General features: G+C 39.3%; 1 protein-coding gene across 2 annotated transcripts; it reads right to left on the minus strand.

Annotated features, from left to right (window-relative positions):
* Positions 1-1460: 1460 nt before the first annotated feature.
* Positions 1461-22122, minus strand: PPP1CC (protein phosphatase 1 catalytic subunit gamma). Of its 2 annotated transcripts, XM_059894738.1 has the most exons (8): positions 21873-22122; positions 11417-11548; positions 10294-10524; positions 5605-5709; positions 4279-4502; positions 3933-4067; positions 2656-2716; positions 1461-1762 (listed from the first exon to the last, which is right to left on the minus strand). In XM_059894738.1, the coding sequence occupies exons 1-8, from the start codon at positions 21925-21927 to the stop codon at positions 1692-1694; spliced, it is 1014 nt and encodes a 337-aa protein (XP_059750721.1). In that variant the 5' UTR covers positions 21928-22122; the 3' UTR covers positions 1461-1691. The 2 variants fall into 2 exon arrangements, with proteins under 2 accessions (XP_059750721.1, XP_059750720.1); XM_059894737.1 differs by having other exon boundaries at positions 1461-2716.
* Positions 22123-22514: the final 392 nt, after the last annotated feature.

The raw sequence follows: 22514 nt of genomic DNA on the forward strand, positions 1-22514 counted from the left end.
CTAATTGAGATATTCATACAAATGGAACAACTGGGATAAATTATAAGGCAACAAATAGCAAATATTTACTGAATACTATTCTGAGCCAGGCATTCTTCTGAACGTATCTCATTACTTCATTCAGTGATTCACAATGAGAGGCAGATACTGTCCCTGTTTTATAGCTAGGGACACTGTGGCTCAGCATTTAAGTCACACACTCAAATCACACAGCTAGGGGAGGAGCTAGGACCTGGACTGAGTACAACCACTAGCTTATAAAGGCAGATGTGACCTCAACTGCACACGGAGATAAAGGACAAATGAGAAAGTACGGTTAGTGCAGATTGGGATTTACAAGGCAAAGCCCCCGAGTTCTGTCATCACATACTAGTTTCAAATTACTTGAGTCTCTCCTAAGATCTTATGTCCTAAAACCAAAGATTGATTTTGTTCTCTACTTTACCAGTGCTATGCCTGTTCTTTCTGGAAGAATTTAAAGCTAGATAATACACTCCACACTTTATAACCCAAGCCCAATGGGTTATAAATGGCCCAATTTTACAACTTTATAGGATTTTGAAATCCTACAAGTGATACAATTGATAATGTCCAGGGCATAGATTAAAGATTTATGAAACTGACACCAATTATTGTTCATCTTCTTCTTCTTGTAGTCAAAGAGATCTGGGAGAATATCATAAGTAAAATAATGCAAACTCTGAATTTGTCACAGACATGGAGCAGGAAGGAGCTAGAGCTCACGAGGTCATCCTCCTTCAAGTCAGGAGCACACTGGGGGTAAGGACACAGCCTATGCCTCAGGGCCAGAGCTTGTAGTGCAGACGTTGCTCCTCTCTCTTCTCTCCACAAGCAAATGTCGGTTCAAACAATCCCTCACTAGGAGGTCCTCTCCCAACTCCCTAAGAGACACCAGTTTTTGATAAAAGAAAGTGCTTTTCAAATGACTCTCTCTCCACCCACTTTTAATGTACTTGAGAGATTAATATGCATTCGACACACTTGTGACAAATATAAAAGGACACAACACTGTGTTCCATATGAATTAGGGAAGGGAGAAGAGAGCAAAGGTCTGTGTATAAAAACACTGGTGGTTGATTTACCATAATTTAAAAAGTAGCTCTTGAATTTTACCGCCAAGTTCAAACGAACCCAGATAAAAAGAAAACTATGGATACAGATGATGTCACAACTCATGAAGTCCCACACCTCCCTAAATAGTAGGGGAAGATAGTTCAATCTCATCGCTCTACTTCAGAAACTTAGTTATATCCAGGTAAGAACTCGAAGAATATGAGCATCCATATTATAATCCATCTTAGAAAACAGACTATTTGAAGGAAGACAAATCCAAATTGAAACTGTGTGGTTTCCAGAGCAATTTATTCATTAAAAGCTACTCAATATGCCATCAACAGTTCTCCTGTGTGTACTGTGCTGATAAACTGACACTGAGAGAATTTAACAAGTTCATCATTTAATAAGTCTGAATTTATTTTCACCACATGGTATTATTGTACATGGTCATCTGTTGAAACAGATTTCTTTTGAACAGATCTTAGTTTAAAAAAGTCATAGATACTGTGAGTTCTGTATAAACTGCTGGATAGTAAGTTAGTTCCTTTGTTTTGACTTACAAGCCTCAACTTCACCGCAGAATAAAGAATGTAGGCCAAAGAAAGCATAATCAGTCACTCGTATAGAACAGTATTGTTTCTATAATTTGAAGCTTTCTGAATGGACGGGTTCAGGCCTGATGTAACTGTAAAAAGATTACTTAATGAATAGGCTATATGGAAATCGTACAAAATGTTATTAACTTTAATCATTAATAGCTTAAACAGCACTATGTTACTAATTGCTATTCAAACTCAAAAACCTGTTTTTGAATCCCCAAAAAGGCGGCAGATGTACACAACCATGCCACCTTGTACTTAGGGGAGTGTCAATATATATTTCAACAGAAACTTTGGCTTCAGGAAAGAGTCACAAACATTTAAAATAATGGCTTTAATCGTCATTTTAAGTATATCGCAGGGGAAAGTGTGCTTTAATTAAATATACATACCAGTGATGCTGGCAAGGTTGAAAGTTACTCCTAATGTTGATAGCTATAAAAACTAGCTTGTACATGATAAGACAATGAGAAAAAAAAGCAATCCCTTTGAAAAAAAAAACAAAAAAAGAGTTCACAGTGGTTTGTATCCAACAATATGCATTTTATGACAATAACATGTACAGATTGAGCACCCTAGGGCTCTCTTTATATCCTAAAGAAAGTGAGCATTTACATTATTCATGGGTTGTACGGAATTAAAAAAAAGATCAGCTGTACGCTCACCCCTTAGAAAGGATAAAATGTCCTGGGGTGTACAGCTTTAACACCATCATTAAAGTTGTTTGCAAAAAGGAACAGAGAATAAACAAAACAAAACATTTTTCCTTGGGAGTGGAGAGTCTTTCATTTGCTGTTATAACCAGCAAATACTATTCATTAAGTCAAAAATGGAAGGGGGGGGCCCACAAACACTTTTTGAGCAAGCTGGCCAATACACATTACAGTTTTAAAAATGAAGGTTATACACTATATGTTACAAGTCCGAACTAGGCAGTGTCAAAATGACATCTATTTCTTTGCTTGCTTTGTGATCATACCCCTTGGAGGTGTTACGGGCCTCGTGGCATTCGGCTTCTTTTTTTCTGCAGGTTTTAAAATCTGCAAAGATTCAAAAGACCATGCATTTTAGGAAAATACACTCAACCTCAAATCTTAAATTTCACTCAAATCTTTTGTTCAGAAAGTTTTTTGTTTAAAACGGACCCAACAACTTGGAAGGCCCCACTGGCATATTAATACAAACCAAGCTGACAAACACTTTGGTAATAAATGCTCTGATGAACAGCTAAGATATATGAGCTGAACAAATTATTTTGCCTCTGGATAAAATGCCAATTTTTGGAAGTCACACCTTTAGGTATCCCTTCTGATGGGGAGGGGGGGGAAGTTCTTTAGAATAGTGTCCCTCAAACCCCTAGGGCAGCAGTTCCCAACCTTTTTGGCACCAGGGACCGGTTTTGTGGAAGACAATTTTTCCACAGGGCGGGGCTGGTGGCGATGGTTCAGGCGGTAATGCGAGCGATGGATGAGGAGCGGTGGGGAGTGGCAAATGAAAACTCAGTCGCTCACCCAGTGCGGCCCGGTTCCTAACTTGGCCTCGGGGGTTGGGGACCCCTGCCCTAGGGAATCTTGTCACAATCTCTGGGAGCTGCAAGCTCTCCCTGATACTTGGTTAAACACAAAAAACACCTGTTTTAATTCAGTTAACTGATGACTGCCACATGAGTTCAGTGGCTGTATTTTTGTTATGATTGGGCTAGCCTGAAGTCATACAAGTTTATTCATAACAAGTGAATGAGAAAAAGACTGAGGTAGACTTTATGTGTAAATGATTCTTTTGTGCCAAGTGAAGGCCAAATGATGTCATGGTGAATCAATAAGAGGTTTTATAGAAATTAGACTAGAGAAAAGTGGTGGGAGAAGTGAGTAATTACATAGCACATCTGGCACATGGCAATCAGTATTACTTTCACGTGCAAGTGGTGATTTAATTTTAGCTGAACGTTGCACTGACACTGTAGTTTTAGACTTATAGTAAAGGAGCCATAAGCATACGAAGCTAATATATTGCGGTTTTTATGTATTTAAATAATGTAAAAACCGTTAAATTCAACACTGGAGGAAGGGTTCTATGATCATTTTTTTCCTTTAAAAGGAATTCACTCATTACTGAACTAGGACAAACACCAGTTAAGGGAAAATAAAAATTCAGTCTACTCAACATAAATGAATAGTAGGCAGAAAGTAGCACTTTTTAAAAAATCAGTAAAATTCAGACATAATAAAAGGAAACAATGCTGAAAGCATCCTCTACCTGAAAAGAACACATTAGTGTTTCGTCCACACTCATCATGGCACCTGCATTGTCAAACTCTCCACAATAATTGGGTGCAGAAAACAGAGTGACCAACTGCCTCTTTGCAAAAAATTCATATCCATCTTCAACCACCTTGGAGAGAAAACATTTTCAATATAAGGAGGTGCAAATTTTAGGTGGGTAAAACCACTCTTCAGTTTCCCGTTGAGCCTGATATCCTGTAGGTCACACTTCCAGAGACGTTTTGTATAAAATAAGCAATACCTACCCACCAAAATCAACAAGGAGAATCTGTGCTCACACACATGCTCTTAAGTGTACATGTAAAATTCAAAATCAATACCTGATGGGCTCTACATATAAGATCCAAATCATGCTTATGGAGAAATTTTGCAACCACTTCTGCACCAAATGTGAAGGACACTCCTCTGTCATTTTCACCCCAGCCTAAGACATCTTTATCGGGGTCAGACCACAAAAGATCACAAAGAAGACCTTGATCTGGTACATCAGTTGGTCGCATAATTCGCCGAATCTGCTCCATAGATTGAAGATCTGGTGATAAACCTATTAAATGAAAAAAAAAAAAAAATTTGAAAAAAACAGAACTTTAAAAAGGATGTTAGACCTGCCGTATAAAAAAATAAATTAAATAAAATTCAAAAAATTTTTAAAAATAATAATAATAAAAATAAAGGCTCATGTAGCAATGCTCCTTACTACTTAAAATAAAATAAAAATAAAAATAAAAAGGATGTTACCACTTTAACAGCTCCATTTGTCTACAGAGACACCCAGTGACTCTTACAAAGGCTTACATTAAATCTTTGGCTACGTTTTCTTATTTAGCTTTGGTTAAAAAAAGGCAGGGGGCACTGGAACTTATTACATGCACTGATTTGCAAGGCACAGTGTGCTTAAATAGCATATGAAAAGTTACCCCAACATACAGAGCACCCTGGTGACCATTTGTAGTGACTGGGCATAGAGGATGCAGACACTCGGGTGATGCAGCTTTCTAGGAAACCTGTGCTGTCCAAGGACCATAAAGTCTATCAGACCAGCTCAGATGTAGCTGACTCTCATATGAGTTTAAAATCACATGCCCAACTCTACCAAAACCAGTTTAAGTATATAAGGAAGGCAGGGATAGTGGATTTATTAAAGTATAGTGAGTTGGCTCTTTGATGGTTGTCTAATTTCTGACCACAGATGAAAAGAAATCAATCCTCTTTGCAATTATTATTTTAATTACATCATATACAGCACAACCACCAAGCAAAATAACTTTTAACATCTAGGTCAGAAAAATTTCTGAAAGGAAAGGATCAAAAACAGACCAAGGGGAAGTCTATTCACATTTTCAGTATCCTAGAGGATCTATGGTACAGCATATTAATTGTTTATTTTATATTCAAAAATCCTTTTGCTCTATTTTCAAAGCTGTTACAGAACCTTAATTCCCTGTAACAAATCAATTGGGTACTCTGGACTTGTATCCAAATGATCCTGGATGTGCCAGAGTGGACCCAAGATGTAACACAGCAATATAGAAGTTACCTGACAGAGGAAGTCATCCCAATGATAACTCATTGGGATGATAAATGTCAAAGTGTACACTCCTTAGAAGAGATCAAAATCTATGTGGAATTAAAATCAGCCCGCATACCTCCATGACAGCAGAATATTTTCTCATCCACGATGGCTGCTATCGGTAAACAGTTAAAGCAGTCTGTGAAAGTTTTCCATAGTTTAATGTTATATCTTCTTTTACCTGTAAAAATTTTGGGATGGTTAAAAAGAGACTGGTGTTCTGTGGGTACATTCCCTCAGGACAAGTCCTCCAAGGCAAGGTTCTGACTACCTTAAGTAAACAAAAACTATGCTTTTATTAAGAAAGAGAGAATCAGATATATATAATACTTGGAGATGTCTGATTTATAAGCGACAACTTACAGTTTCATATGAAGTATTTTAAAATTCCATGGAAGTCTGAAATCAGAATTCCAGATATAATGATTAAGGATAACCATTAAATCTCAACAATGATTTGATAACACCAGCTCTGTTTGAAATCTAGTCTGTTTTGTCCACTCTCAACCTGCAAGTAGGTTCCTATTTCTAAAGGCAACTAAGAAGAACTCACACATGTGCCATTATAATCTTCCTTCTGAGGAAGCCTCTGAGAGTTAACACCCATCTCATCTCCCACCACCCTCAATAAGCTACTGGAACCATTTAATTCCCAGCCCCCCTAAATATTCTAGTAGGAAGCACAACGACTATAAAGGAATACAGATTGCTTATTACAGGCACGCCAGGATAGCCCTAACATGCTGCACAAACACTGAGAATGCCCCCCACCAAAAATGTTACAGGGTGGTTATATTCCCACCTCACCAACCCATATATTCCATGCATTCTGGAGTCATTGTGTGCTTTGAACAGAAGCATACCTTTAAGGCACTGTTTCCACAGGAAAACTATGTTCTGAGTAAAAAACCCACTCATAAACCCTGGAAATACAAATCTTTCTGAATTGGATGAGGAAGACCCAATTGTCAGGGTGCCTTCGTCTCCTGTACACTCCATACTAAAAAACACCAAAGGTCAAAGCACAATCTTACTCCTAAACCAAGAGTTTGTCCTCAGTCTCTTCTCCATTTTTATCCTGTGGACACTGAAAGGTTTACAGCTTTCAATGTACACTTTCTTTTGAGTTCGAGAAGGGCCCAAGCAACAGGCTTCCTGAACCACATCTTCCACTCCACTGCAAATCAAGTCAGGGAGAAAGTTTAGCACAGGTTTGAAACGCAATGCAAATTCAACAAACATTTGACTTCTCCCTTTGCAGAAGAGGATTTTTGTTTTTTCTCCTAATAGTTTATGTTTCTCTATGACTGGGTATAATCCTCACCATGGCTCACCCTGTTTTGTATTTCTTTGGAGGCCACTAATTCCCTTTGTCCCATGTCTTCCTTCACTGGAGTTTTCTGGAAGCTTAACAGAATTCCTCTCTACAAAAGCATGAAGGGGAACCTGTGCACCTCCAATTTCCAACAATGGTAATAATACAAGACCAGGGCTGGGCTGGGCTGTCCTAACCCCTATGTATAAAAGTGATTTGGTTCTGTCTCCATTTTCTACTGAAGCCTGTCTCTGAACAACATTCCAATGGCTCCCCTGGATTTTTCCTTTGCTCAGAGGCTGCATTTGCCAGTGCCAACAGATTCTCTTCCTTCTTGAAGTCTGCTTCACTCCTTTATTCTTTAGTTTCACAACGCACTCCAGCTACTCTCATGGATTCCTTTGCTATTTTTGTTGGCTTCTCTATCAAAAATTAAGATCCTTGGGCTTCCCTGGTGGCTCAGTGGTTAAGAATCCGCCTGCCAATGCAGGGGACATGGGTTCCAGCCCTGGTCCGGGAAGATCTCACATGCCGCGGAGCAACAAAGTCCATATCCCACAACTACTGAGCCTGCGCTCTAGAGCCCACAAGCCACAACTACTGAGCCTATGTGCCACAACTACTGAAGCCCGCGTGCCTAGAGCCCGTGCTCCGCAACGAGAAGCCACCGCAATGAGAAGCCCGTGCACCACAACGAAGAGTAGCCCCCGCTCGCCGCAACTAGAGAAAGCCCGCGCACGGCAACAAAGACTCAATGCAGTCAAAAATAAATAAATTAAAAAAAAATTTAAGATTCTTCCTCCTGTTGTCTCTGAGCATCAACTAAGTCCTGGGCTCCTGCTTCCCCTCCTCTCTATATTTCCTCCCTAAGGCCCCTTCAGACCACTAGGAGCATCTGGCTCCAGGATTCCTGGATAATTGCCAAGGTCTCTTCAAGCTTCCAAATCCTCAGATTCTGAGCCAGAACCCCTAATGCAGTTTCCTATTACTACAGACCAGACAGCTCTGGTATCAGAAAAGGATAACACACATTCACATTTTATCCAACAACAGATACCTCGGCTTTTCCAGGACTACAGTCATAAAATTGGGTGGCGGGGGAGAAATTGTAGCATAGAGTGCTTGTTACACTTAGGAAATAAGTCTACCACATAAAACAGTGGTTTTTAAATTGTTCCATGGACATTTCCATTTGAATAAAATTTTTCAGTACAATAAAATTTTAACAAAATTATCAAGGTTTTTAAAAAAAGTCGGCAAAGCATCAACTGAAAGCCACCTAAGTCAAGGACACTTTTAGGCCCACAAATAGACTGGGTGGCAAATTATACCTGCCTGATGGGAGAGGGGAAAGCTGGAGTACAAGGTCATTACATCAGTCTTGAGGACGAACAAGAGTCAAAACTGATTCCAATCAGTGCTGACCTTCTAAATCATAGGGCCTCACATTAAACAGAAACAAAAATGATGTAGCCAATACCCTCAGACTGGGATATATGTCACAACGAAGAGATCTTATGGATTTGAACCTCATTAATGAAAACATCAAAATACTTGCTAACAGCTGTGTAAAGAGGAACCTGTTCTAAAAAGTAGTACCTGTAACAAATACCTAAAACACAATGTTATAAAATTCTCTGCCTCTCATTTCATTACCTAAGGAGTAGTAACTAACTGCCCTACTAGTACTTCTCTAATAGACTCACTGTCAATATCAAGTATCTTTCCTGCCCAACTCAGGTGTCCCAGTCAGTTCAGAACCCACAGGATTTTTCTTCTTGATAACCCCTCCTGCCTCATCCTGTTTTGTTTTGCTTTTAATTTTTTACTGAAGTATAATTAATTTCCTCCAGCCTCATCTTATGAGCTGGGTCTCAGGGCCATAGACAAACATATATAGTCATGGAAGAGGTTGCGAGTACGAGGGCCAAGTCTTTTAAACATAACCTTTCTAGCAATGTACTTCTAACAAATACGCTAGCTGAACACATCTATGTGAAACTGAGATGGAAAAACACCATACCCTGAGAGACTATAGGTTATTATTACAGTCTAGGGGAGGGTCACAGTGACAATGCTTTACCAGTCTTGTTATAATTATACTGGCAAGTGCTAGTAATTCAAATTCCTTTTCCTCCCAGCCTGAACTCTCCCGCTGGCAGAAATGATGAATACAAAAGGAAGATGGAGGTAAGGATTTTTTTTTTTTTAATAGTTACTTAAAAACAGCAGCACCAACAAAAAAACTCTCCACCAAAACTGATTATTTTCAAGGCTTTAAGAAACTTGTTTCTGGGACTTCCCTGGTGGCGCAGTGGTTAAGAATCCACCTGCCAATGCAGGGGACATGGGTTCGAGCCCTGATCCGGGAAGATCCCACATGCTACAGAGCAACTAAGCCCGTGCGCCACAACTACTCAGCCTGCGTTCTAGAGCCCGCGAGCCACAACTACTGAAGCCTGTGCGCCTAGAGCCCGTGCTCCACAAGAGAAGCCACTGCAATGAGAGGCCCGTGTACTGCAACGAAGAGTAGCCCTGCTCTCGGCAACTAGAGAAAGCCTGTGAGCAACAACGAAGACCCAACTCAGCCAAAAATAAACAATAAAAAAAAATAAATAAAATAAATTTTAAGAAAAGACTCTTGTAAAAAAATAAATAAATAAAAAATAAAAGCCTTACTTCATTTAAAAAAAGAAACAAAAACTTGTTTCTGTCAATTATCAACTCAAAGTGCACCTTCAACTAAATAATCCAAAATGGGTCATAAAATGTATAAATTATACAAATATTTTTAATTAGCTTTTTTCCCCAATTTTGTTTTCTCCTTTCAGCACAATTTCAGATAGTAACTGCTATTTTTCCTGGGGTGCAGATGTGCCAGAAGGAAAAAAACTACATTACAAATTACAAAAAGTAATTATTTGTATATTGCAAGTTTCCATTTATATGAAATGCCTAGAAAAGGCAAACCTATAGAGACAGAAAGTAGATTAGTGCTTGCATAGGGCTGTGGTGATGGTTGCCTAACTATGAATTTACTTAATCACTGAATTGTACACTTAAGATGGATGAAGTTTACAAAATGAAATTTTATCTCAAAGTTGTCAAAAACGAAGCTAACTATTTGGACAGATTCTCAGAGTTGTACTAAGAATTAAATTATCTGTGACTATTTATCACAACAATTATCTTAAAGAAATCACCACTGTGATCGCTACTTCCTAATCTAATCATCACATCATACAAGAATCCAGGGCATTATTATACTGCAATGAGTGCTATTTTTTACCCCAAGAAAGAAAAACCAGGATAAAAACAAGTTAATGAAATAGTAAACATGAGAAATCACAACACTACATCTAAACTTGCAAATCCTAACAGAAATATGTTCAGTTTATGACCAAGAATCTCAATTTGAGTAAATCTTCCTTAGACATAGAAAGTACTTACATTCATCATAAAATCCATAAATTCTATTGATGCTGGCACATTCGTGGTTTCCTCTGAGAAGAAAAAAATTCTCGGGATATTTGATTTTGTAAGCCAGTAAGAGGCAGATGGTCTCCAATGACTGCTTTCCCCTGTCCACATAGTCCCCAAGAAACAGGTAGTTGCTTTCTGGCGGGAAACCACCGTACTCAAAAAGTCGAAGCAAATCATAGTATTGTCCATGGATATCACCTAGAAGCAAGAATTTTGTTACACAGTGTCTGCATACACATAGTCCAAACCACTAACATTACTAATTTCCAAACTTGTATCATATTTAGTTCAACTGAGCTTAGTGATAATTTTAAGTGTATGTGTGTATCCAGACTCTCACACAAAACTCAACTAATTGGGAATTTATTTTATGGAAAGGATTATTAATGCCTAGGCAGGTCTTCTTGCCAAGTAACACGGTTTTCCTTTCAGGTTGGCTGATCAATATCAGATCTCCGACAGCGCAGTCTCTGGGGATCGTGTCAGCAGAAGTGCTGCACTCTTAACAAGCCCTGGCCCGGTGTGAACAAAGGTGTACACACACTACACCCACCAACGCATCTGGCTTTCAATGTCTCCCTGCCAGATAATGCCAAAGAGCATTTTACTTAAAAACAAAAACACCACAAGCTTCATCAATGCAGTCAAATATGTTAGAAGAATAAATATAGCATTTCTCAGATAGAGTTTAGTTTTTATACCAGTTATCTGCATCTATCATGTAGAAACAGAACTACAAAACGGCATATTTTTAGGCATAACCAGTGTTGCTTTAAGCTTAAATATAATCCCTATATACTCATAATTCAGGCCTTTTCTTAGCTCTCCATTCTGTTTCATTTCTTTCCTTTCCTCTGCAATGTTTATATTCGTTTAGTGAAATAATTTTAAGAAAATGCGAAGCACATCTAAGCACATTAAGTCCATTAGAGGTATTTATTCTAAAGCTACAATTATTTAATTTTAAGTAGTTCCAGGTTACTCATAAATAGTAAATGATTTTGTTGGCTAACACAAAGTCATCTATATATCCTTGACTCAGTCAATCAATCACGTAACCAAAGATAACTGTTAGTGTGCCAAAACTTACCACATATTTTGAGTGGTGCTTCAAGTTCTAGTAGGATAGGCTGACTGAGAAAGATCTCTCGGGACTTTAAGCACAGTCCTCTGATTTCATTCTCCTGTAGCTGGACATTCTTACCAGGCTTGGACCCTCTCACTGTAGGGGAGAAAAACCCCAATTCAGTCAAGAGAAGTCAAAATAAGATTTAAAGTAAAAATTAAAAATATCGGAAAAGGTAGAAATTTTAAATAAAGAGGAGGCAAAAACAGTTTAACTACTTTCTGGCTAGGCTTTATTTTCAGGACACTTATAAAGAACATGATTTTAATGCTTAATTAGAATCTTAAAATCTTAAGACAGGATTTCAGAGATTTACTTGCATTTTCTACACCAAGGTAAGACTTCTTTACAGTATCCTGATCAAGGGGTCATCCTCTCTGTGTATGAATACTGTTAGAAAAGTCTTATCGCTTGTGAAATCAGACTCCCCCTGGGCACAGCTCAAGGCCTCAGTTCTGCATCCAAGACATACAATTGGCCTGGTTCACCTATAACCCGCCCACCAGGCCAGCTCTTTTTGCCTCTCGTCTTGTCTTCTCTTCTCCTGTCTTATAAATGAATTAGTATTTGTGTAGCAGGAGATTTTAGAGATTGCCATGTTACTGAGTTGGTTCTAAGAATTCCTCATTTTAAAATGTGAGATTGGAAAAGCTCAGATCTTCCCTCTCAATCAGTGTTTTTCAGAGGTCCACAGGTCTCTCAAGGGTCCCAGATTTATCTATGAAAAAACTTAAGTGTTGTTTTCATTTCATTAAAACACACTGTACGCTCGCTGTGCATATTTGGCTGTGCAACTTTCTGGGCCTGCATTTGTGAATACAATCATGCCTGTACAGGGCAAAGGATGTCAGTGTGTACTGTGAGAAAGGTTTCCTAGTAATTTGAACAGATAAAAATTGAGAAAAGGCAAAAAGAAATCATGGCACAGCACCAAGTGTCCTAAACTCCCAAGTGCCCGCATCAGAGCACTCTGAGTTCTACTCACTATCAAAGTGAAGTACTATCAAAGTGAAGTACAAGATATCCTCTGGCCTTATAACAATTCATTTATCAGCAGGTAAGTAGTAGTAGGAAATAAAATTGTTTTGATTCCAGTTGTAACAGACTAGACAGTTATTAAATACATAATAAATAGCACTGAATTGCTAAATTTACCTTAATTTCACAGTTATGAACTGGCCTGCTTGCCAAAAACTCGCAGTCAAAGCCTTAATACTTGTTTTGTACAAAAGATTTATGAAAGCAAGCATTCTCCAAACTAGAATTGAAGCAAAAACACCGGACCAGACTAAATACAGAACTAAGGCTACATCTTTCCACCATTAAACCCAATATAAAGTGATGAGCAGATTAAATCAATGCTGTTAATTTAAATTTTATCAGTTTTGGAGGCTTTGTTTGTATTCAAAAATCACAAAATCATTTGGCCTAATAGCTGAACAAGAGCAACAGGTTTAACTGGTTTGTATCTAGCTTTGTTCTGTAAATATTTAAGTAACATTACAGAGTAATAAAAACTACAAGTAAAAAACTCTGATGTCTGTTGAGAATTTTTTTCCATTAAAAAGGGCTGTGTCCAAGTTTGAGAAATATTGTCTTAGGGGAAGCCATCCTTCAGCCTGAAGAGCCACTGAAACTGAATTCCCTGAAGAAACAAGTTTTGAGCAGAAATGGAAGGGTGTTATTTTTTTTCAATGAAAGACAATAAATAAGAAAGGATGACACGTGAGAAGAATCAAACTCTTGAAGGGCACAAAAAAAAGAAAATGTTGAGTGCGCTGCATTGGGAGCCAGAAGCCCCAAGTTTCTGTCTTGATTTTATACCTTGGGCAAATCACCTCTTTGGACTCCAAAATATGTAACTAAACTAAATGACTGCCAGTCTCATTCTGATCAAATATTAAGAAACAAGAAGCAATTAAAGGGAAAGCATAGTAAGGATAATCTTTTGAGGGAATTATGCAAAACAGACACATATATAATATTTACAATAGCAACTGAGCTATTTGTACAACAAAAAAAGATTTTTTTTCAGAACCAAAGTAATTTTTTATCTCTAGACACACAAAGGAGAGGACTCAAGAAACACTCTCAATGGAAAGATAGTGGGATCCCTGCTTCACTGGCCAGAAAACCCCAATCATTAGTGATTTTACCACAAGTCAGCCAGAAGCTTGGGCAGACTGCCCAACAGGAAACTTTATTTTTGGCTAGGGGACTCCTAGATGCTTCTGGTTTCAACCGGAATCTTTTTCAGCAGAGCCCCACACCTGTAAGTGAATAGCCCACTCTAAGTCTTTTGGGAGAATATGTAATAACTGACTTACACCTATAAGGAACACACAGGCTATTCTTTTAATATGAATGCTATCATATTACACCAATGCCATCAGATTAAATCAATGCTGCTTATATAAATTTTACTGGTTTTGGAGGCTTCCCACTACCACCGTTAGACATAGTTCACGGTAATTTTAGTTCTCTTATTCTGTTTGTCCCTCAAGTGGGAGTGTACAGAGATTAGTAAAGAACAATACTAACAATTTAAAAAGTATTCCTAATGTGGAGTGAGGATTTTTTTTTAATTGGGGTACTGTTGTTTTACAATGTTGTGTTAGTTTCTACTGTACAGCGAAGTGGAGACCCCTGTGCTATACAGCAGGTTCTCATTAGTTACCTGTTTTATACCTATTAGTTAGTGTGTATGTGTTAATCCCAATCTCCCAATTCATCCACCACCCTCCGCCCCGCCCCTTGGTGTCCATACGTTTGTTCTCTACCTGTGTCTCTACTTCTTCTGCCTTGCAAACAGGTTCATCTGTACCATTTTCTACATTCCACATATATGCATTGGAGTGAGGATTAAATGCAGTTTTTCCAGAACAAATCAAGATTTATTTTATATTTGATGAACAGCACTCATTAAAAACAACATAGTCCCAAAGCTTCTTAAATTCCCTACAATCAGCTCAAAAAATAAAATTATAAAAATAGAAACTGCCAAAACCATCTACCAACTGGCGAATACCTGCTCATCTTTCGTGACTGCTTAGATATCACTTCACTCTGGAAAACCTCTCTTAGCCATCTCCTCTCCCCTCAACAAGCCTGCTTTATGCTTTCTGAAATGCTCTCACAACACCTGGTCACTGCCCAGCACACACTGTGTATTATAATTGCCAGTCTGTTTCCACCTATTCATCTGGACCTCCTGGTAGAATGTAAACGCCAGGACCACACCACTTGCTCTGCAGTGTACATGCCCATGGTCAGTACATGGTAGGTGCACAAAATCTGTTGCATGAATGAAGTCTGAAAAAAATCTCTGTTAATTTGTGGCATTACAATTAGCATGCATTCCAAGCTATATACTTTTGATTAGCAAAAAACAAGAACAAAAATTGTGTCTGTGCCTTAAAATTACAAAGCAATAGTGTCATTTCCCCATAGGCTTTACTAGAGTTTCTAGTTGTGAAAATTTAGGATTACTCTTCAATTTCAAGTTGAAGATAATTTATGCAACAGAAGATAAAGATTTCAGAATGGGTTTTGGCAGTCTGAGTGAACACTGCAGACATTTCTTAAAAATGGCCTATTAGCTAACAGCATAAAAATCTACTTTCACTATTTTCAGTGTCCATCAAATAGAATCATGCATTAGTTATAGCTAACACGAACCGAGCACTTCCCAGGCTTTATACTGCCATTCAACACAACAATCCCATGACGTTAGGCACTGTCACTTCTTTGGGTTACAGGCTGGAAGAGGCTCAGTGACTTGGTCCAAGATCACAGAGCTTGTAAAGAGGACACCAGGCCCTGACTGACTCTAGGTCTGAAGCAGTGCTTCCACCAGACCACCCTCCCAATTAAGAATTTGTTCTTCATCTTGAAAATAAGTTTAAAATATACGGTATTAACTTAGAAACAAAACAACTGAAAGCAAGTAAACTAACACATAACTGTTTTTGTCATTTTACCAATTCATAAGCAATAATAAAGATGAAAAAGTGAAAAAAAAAGGAATTTGTTCTTCATTAAATTTCTAAACCAAAGGAGTTTTTATAGGACAAACTACTGAAACTCCAACATACAGTCATTGCTCCCTAAGAAAAATTTGATATGGGATATAAAATCATAAGGCATCCTTACAAATAGGAAGCATTAAATAAGAACTAAATGATGTAATCTGTTCAAGACTTTCAATATTCAGTTTTACCATGCTTCATTCAAATATTCACCAAACTAGTTGCTGGGCACCACTACATGCCAGACCCTGTGTTGGATGCTGGGGATACCCAGGCAACAGGACAGACAACTCTGTCCTTTTTCTTGAGAGGTTTACATTCTAGTGGAGGATGCACAAAATAAGACAAACTCGGTAACCGCAGATTATTATAAATGCTGTAGCTAAAACTCGCCATCCATAAAAACTATGAAACAAAAAGTTTATCTCAGGGACATCTTCAATACCATTAAAAACACAAAGGCTTGAATATCTACTTTATCGCTATTAGCTACAAAGAAAAAATGCAAACAGTACAGCTCTGCTCAATAAAGTCAGTCACTACTTTGTGGTTTAAAACCCTCACTGTGCTCTGTGCATGATGGGAGAAACCTACACAAAAAGGAGACCCTAGGTGGGAAACTCAAGGGCTGTCTCCTCATGATACCTTCCTAAGTAGTAGTTCAAATTGCATGTATCAAATTATTTCAACAATTGCCAACAGAATCCAAAATACTCCAACAAATAAGAATTCCATCTTCCAGGTGGAATGTTTCTCGTAAGTCCAGGTGCTAGGCACTGCACGGAAATAAAATCAGCAGGCACAGTGAACATATGTAGGTTAGTGATTGATATATCAAAACGGTCAACTTAGATCTTAAACTCAGATCTTAAATGTGTGACTTCTCTCTCTCTCTTTTTTTTTGCTGCACCACGCAACTTGTGGGGGAACAGCTTATGGGATCTTAGTTCCCAGACCAGGGATTGAACCCGAGCCCTCGACAGTGACAGCTCAAAGTCCTAACCACTGGACCGCCAGGGAATTCCCAAACGTGTGATTTTTGAGTGAAAACTTTTGTCTGGTTAAAATGGTAGATTCAGAAAAAAATGCACTATGGTTGTTACCAGCAAGGACTGCTCTGTTCTGACTTATCTGATCATTTATTTATCTGGCAAATCACTAACATGAGCACATGATAAAAACTCCCATGCAATTTTACTGAAAACAAACTGATAAAAACCTGATATAATAAAAGAATGTCACTGGTGATTATTTGCAATGCCAGCTTTTTCTCACATAACAACATTAACTTTTCTGACAGACTGGTAACAAAGCAGAGATGAAAACCACAGAGGGAAATTTAAGACTACTCCGGGATTATTTATGAGGAATAAGCAAGTATTCTTCTTGACCCTTAACTGTTAAAAGAAGATCATAGAAAAGGAATAGCATACCCACCAAAAAGCCTCAGCTGAACTATAATCTAGTTTTAAAACCTAAAACTGGCACAACCGGTGTAAAAATAAATCAACAGAGATTTTGCTAATAAGATAATCCTATTAAAGTAGGTGGCAATCTTAACAATATGCCACATCATATTCATTTCAGTGACAATCAATAACCTCACAATATTTGACAGATTTAGGAAAATAAAACCTCAAACCAAAACAAACAAAAAACAGTGAATATTTGTAACATTAAAACTTTCCTGCAAACAATGGAGTTCTTTTCTACAAAAAATATAAGCCACAAAAATGTTAATCGAGAATCACTTGGTTTCTCTGCAAAGTCACCAGCAGGAAGACATCCACTTTCTGGCCATCTTAATTTCTAAACCACCCCTCCCCCATCTTGACTTTCCTAACTGCTGGTGTTATACTTTGGGCATTTAAAGGTGACACCAATTTTCTCAAGGCAGATAATCAGGATATAGCTGCAAAACACTGTCTATTGCTCTCAATAAAGAACCTTGAGTTTTCTACACCTAGAGTGAAGCCAATTTATTGAAAAATGTTTAACTCTCTACAGTCTAGCCACCAATTCTGATAAACTACCACTGATTAGGCTTCACATCTGAACCTACATTTGTAATGAGTGGTTTTCATTTTCATAAGCCTTAATATCAGTGACATACACTCTCCTCTCGATGAGGGATGCCAGTAAACCCCAGAGTAGGGGTGAAATTGGAGATTTCAGATAAAACATCAAGGCAATTAAGTAAATCATCTATTTTTACAAGCTTTGGATACAGTGGTCTGATCCTAAAACGTAAAAATTTGTCCCAGAATTCTATAAACTCCAAAGAGATTGAAACCTTCCTTTTTCTTCTTGAATAAGATTTTCCAGTTTTCTCACTTACAAAGCAATTCATATCAGAATATTACCTCCTTCACAATTCAATCTTTAAGGTCTACTAACAGCCGTGATTGTAAATTAAGTGAAATGATTTCCCTGCTTCAAGATCAGTAATCCTCACCCTAGTCAAGCAGACTGACTGGCACTGGCACATGCTTTTGCAGAATAGGTTATTACAGGACTGCAGTTTCCCAGATACAAAACAATCTCACCAACCTCTACCGCAGACGGGCAACCAATGCATGGTGCAGCATGGCGTGCACTTCCCCAGCTTGGAGGAGGAAAGCCTGGCCTCCTGCTCCTGGGGCTAACATTCCCTCCCTCAAGCACAACAGAATGACACACACCATCCCGTTAGATTTCACTGCTGCCTCCTGCTACTGACAGGCGAGGAGGCACTGTGGGCACAAGGAGAGTAATCCTTTCCATGCCGTGGTTTAGGACTGGTGCAAGCTGCTGATCATGCCTCTAAAAGAGCTTTCTTGCCTTACCTTATAGGAGAGGACGCAGCATACAACTGACATGCGGGAGGGGTGGGAAGAGCAGGGGGCTCACAACACAGACTTCTTGTAACTTAGAGTATTAGTAACACACTACTTTAATATTACTGTCTTTATCAACAAAATGCCCTATGATCATTGATTCCAAGAAAAGCCTCTAATGGGTAAAATTATCTGATGTGTAAAGAAAAAACAATTGCAGAGGTCTCATTAGGAAAAATTATTTTTGTTTTCTTTGGTCAGCATTTTCAGATTTTTTTTTCTTTTTGCCATTACGTTTGTCCTTTATTATCTTCAGGACCACTGTCTTTTAAACATTACAATATAACCGTATTTCATTTCACACCGAAAATCTAAACACATGGGTTACTTTTACAAGTCAGAGGATTAAGTTAGTAAATGCTGTCTGAGGGCCAGGGCAGAGGTCATATTTAAATCACTAAAGCAAGTCAAGCAATTGTGCAGAGCTTGGCACAGTCTTTCAGTGTGACAACCGCCATCTTCAGAGCCAAGATGCTTCTGGCAAATCAGGATGTGAAAATAAGTTACAACTGCCTGCTTTGCAATAAAATCGCTAGCCATCACTGCTCCCTGAACGAGATCACTTACAAAGTTACTCTGCCTCAAACCTTGCTTTTCTCCAACACAGTAGGACTATGAGACAAATCAGCAGCTGGCTTAGTCTCTAAATCCGAAGTTTTACTGTGCAGTTATTTAAATAAGTGAACATGAATGATACGAAGGAGTGACAACCTTAAGGTTTTATCACCCACAAGGCAGAGATCTTCTGAGGTGGGTTGCAGAAGTGATGCCTCCTTAAGGAAAATCTACTAAAAAGTTTAGAGTAGAAAAGAACTGCAAAGCTGTAGTGACTAAAATCTAAAACCAACATGGTATTCTCTTAAATAAGACTTCACTTTTGAATGGTCTTTTTAGTACTATTACCGAGCTACTTCTCACTTAGCTTGTACAGTCCTCCACCTTAAAAAAGGAGACAATCTCTAACATGTAAACAATTCTAACAAGGCCACAAAACTCACATTTCCCTCCATTTTCAGATATACTCAAATCTTAATTAAAATTTTTAGAGGAAAAAGTTTGTGGGGCATTAAAAAAAGGAATCACAGAACTTATTATCAACCTTTTCTACCTTGGATTATATATATACTCAATGGATCATTTTCAACCATTTCTCTGCCAATTTAACATTGATTAGAAAAGAAGGAAATTTACGTCTGTTGAGCAGCTAGCTTATTCCCGAGGAATTAAAACACAATGCTTTATTAATTTCAATGAAAAAAATGAAATGTTAAAAAAATCTGGTTTTCAAGTACAAAACATGTATAGAAATTACTAATAAACAAAGATTGATCTCATTATAAATGATCCAAGTTTATCAAGGCAAATTTCTTAGCACAATTTAAAAAACAAGATTAAAATTAACAAAATGTTATATGAATACAAGAGTTATGGGCAACCCTGAACTTAACAAGACTTAACTAATCTTAAAATTCTAATGTTTCTAATCCAGATTCCATTTTTTCCTGACTTCTCAGCGAAATGAAGCCAACTCTTAACTCGTCACACGTGTCCCTGCATAGATATGCAAAATTTACAATTTTTGAATGAAAAAAAGAATTTTTAAGTTGTTTTCTTATTGCAAACTGTTTTAATCTGTTTCTGACCCACTGCTGCCTCACATAAATCAAAGAACTGTAGTAACTAGTATTAAAAGTGTGGTTCTTCGGTTCGCAGGGCAGAGGTTGAGACACAGATGTAGAGAACAGCGTACAGACAACACCAAGGGGGGAAAACCCCAGGGAGGTGGTGGTGGTGGTGTGCTGAATTGGGCGATTGGGATTGACATGTATACACTGATGTGTATAAAACTGATGACTAATAAGAACCTGCTGTATAAAAAAATAATAATAATAATAAAAGAAAATAAATACATTCATGAAGGTGCAAAAAAAAAAAAAAAAAAGTGTGGTTCTTAAAATAAATGCCAGGTACTGAACAAATAAGGTTTTCACCCACAAATGGCAGCAACATTTCAGGGGTCTATTTAATGGGTTTTTCTTTTAAGAAACTATAAAATGAAAAAACCTTACAGAGATTAAGTAGAGATATTTTTAGGAGTTTCATTCTAATGACTTAATCAAAAGATCTGCAAATTCTAACACCAGAACTGTCCAACTGTTTATGCTCTCGACTCCATCTCTCACAGCATTTATAGTCCAACAATATTGTAGAAATGTACAAAGGCAAAAAGCAGTTAAAACTCAGCCAAATCTACATTATCCAGTATTTAAATTAAGAAAGGGATTTGAATTATTTCAAAGTTTGGAATTAGACGTTAGTATTAAGAAAACTAATAATAATAGATGTGCTCTGGAATTTGGGGGGTGGTGAGAGGTGATTTCATTTCGGTGTCCCTCCTTAAAATCCGAACTTCATCCGTCTCCCACATCAATATAAGTCAATCGCCAGACACCTCACGAGTCTTAGGTCAGCCAATATTTAAGATGTGTTTTAACCTTTGCTCAACCACTGGACACCTTCTTCCTTCATACATAGGGGGACTTGAATGACTTCTAGCTCCTGGCTGCCTGGGTTTGAAACTTGACTGTTACTGTGTGACCTTGGTCAAGTGACTTCACTTCTTTGAGTCTTATTTTCCTCTGAAAAACAGTAAAAAATAATAGCACCTACCTCGTAAGGTTGTTGGGAGTATTACATGAAAATCTGTGTAAAGTGCTCCAAAAAATGCCTGACACACAGTAAGCGCTTTAGAAGCGCTGGTAATATCATGACTTTATTTATCCGATGAGCGCAAAGCGCTTAACACAGAGCCTGGCACATTGGAAAGATCCTAACGAAACTGTCATCACTGCTGGCTTCTCGGTTCAGAGGCACGTTCAGAAAAGAGCGCGGAGACCTCTTCAAGATAAGGACAACTTAAAAAGAGTATTTGGAAGGGCAGGAGGAGATGAGTTCCAACATCCCCTTTAGATATGAACGTTCGTGGAGGAGATGAGTTCCAACATCCCCTTGAGATATGAACGTTCGTCACCAAATAACAAGTAATGGACCCCTCGACCCCAGCCTCACAAAAAATAAAAATGATCAGGATAGGAAAGAAGCACCCGAGCCCGGTGGAATCCATATCCCCATCATGTTACTTTCCAAGAGAACGAGGACCAGAAAGTTCGTAACGTGCCGTCCTGTAAGTTGGACTGGGGCCCCCAACCTTCATCCAAAGATTGGTCGGGTGTGCGGGGCGCACTGGGGTACGTACCGGAAACGTGGGGGTGGGGAGCGGAGTTTTCAAATTTCAAGGCCAGTAGGAAGGCGGCACCCTCGTGCAATGAATGAGTGGAGCCAGGAGTGTCCGCGGGTTGGCCCAAGTGCGGAACCCCGGGCAGCCTCCCTCCCGCTGCAGCCCCCGGCCCGCGGGCGAACTCGCGGGGCTCACTCCTCTCGGCGCTGCAAGTCCAAAAGGCCTCCCAAATCCCCCTTCCCCCGCGAGTCCCCGGAGCCGCCCGCCGCCCCCTTCACCTTCCAGCAGCCGTTGGATGATGCTGTCGATGTTGAGTTTATCTATATCCGCCATCGCCTTCCCACCGCCGACCCTCCCGCAGTGGCGCCGCCGCCGGCTCGCGCCCGGGATTTACACCTCCTTTCCCACGCCACGAGCACAGAGATGGTGGTGGCGGCGGTGGCAAAAGCCGCGGCGGGTCCCCCCCAACCGCCCCGCTCCCTGCTTCCTCCTTCTTTCCCCACTGGAACCACGAGAAGAACAAAATGGCCGCCGACTCCTTAGCCAGCCTGGGGCGGCGCACGGATGCGCGCGGGGAGTGCAGCGGCCCGGCCGGGACTTCTTTATGGGCCATAGGGCACCCGGGAGGGGGCGGGGCCAGAGCGCGGGAAGGGGGCGGAGATGGTTGAGCGTAACTGCGACAGCGCGCGGAATCCTTCCGCCAAACGGGACGAGCAAATAGGCCCCCTGGCGGGAGCGTGAGTTACAAAGTTGTACGCGGGAGTTAGGGTTGGAGGAGAAGATGTAGCTGTGTACCCGAGGATTGCGGGCTCCGCGGGACGCTGTTCACTGGAGCCAGGTTTTGCAGACCTGGCCATGTGAAAAGCCCACGGAGGGGATTCGGGAGTCCTGGAATCTCCCCTTAAGATAAATCTGGGGTG

This window comes from Balaenoptera ricei, chromosome 14 (genome assembly GCF_028023285.1).
Source record: "Balaenoptera ricei isolate mBalRic1 chromosome 14, mBalRic1.hap2, whole genome shotgun sequence".
Classification (NCBI taxonomy): domain Eukaryota; kingdom Metazoa; phylum Chordata; class Mammalia; order Artiodactyla; family Balaenopteridae; genus Balaenoptera; species Balaenoptera ricei.

What these genes read in the sequence shown, in the direction of transcription:
- PPP1CC (XM_059894738.1), bottom strand. Translation starts at nt 21,927, where the DNA reads ATGGCGGATATAGATAAACTCAACATCGACAGCATCATCCAACGGCTG. An exon ending in TTATATGTAGAGCCCATCAG is followed by an intron (nt 4,068 to 4,278) that starts GTATTGATTTTG and finishes TTTCTCTCCAAG; the next exon opens with GTGGTTGAAGATGGATATGA. An exon ending in CACTAATGTGTTCTTTTCAG is followed by an intron (nt 2,717 to 3,932) that starts GTAGAGGATGCT and finishes GAATCTTTGCAG; the next exon opens with ATTTTAAAACCTGCAGAAAA.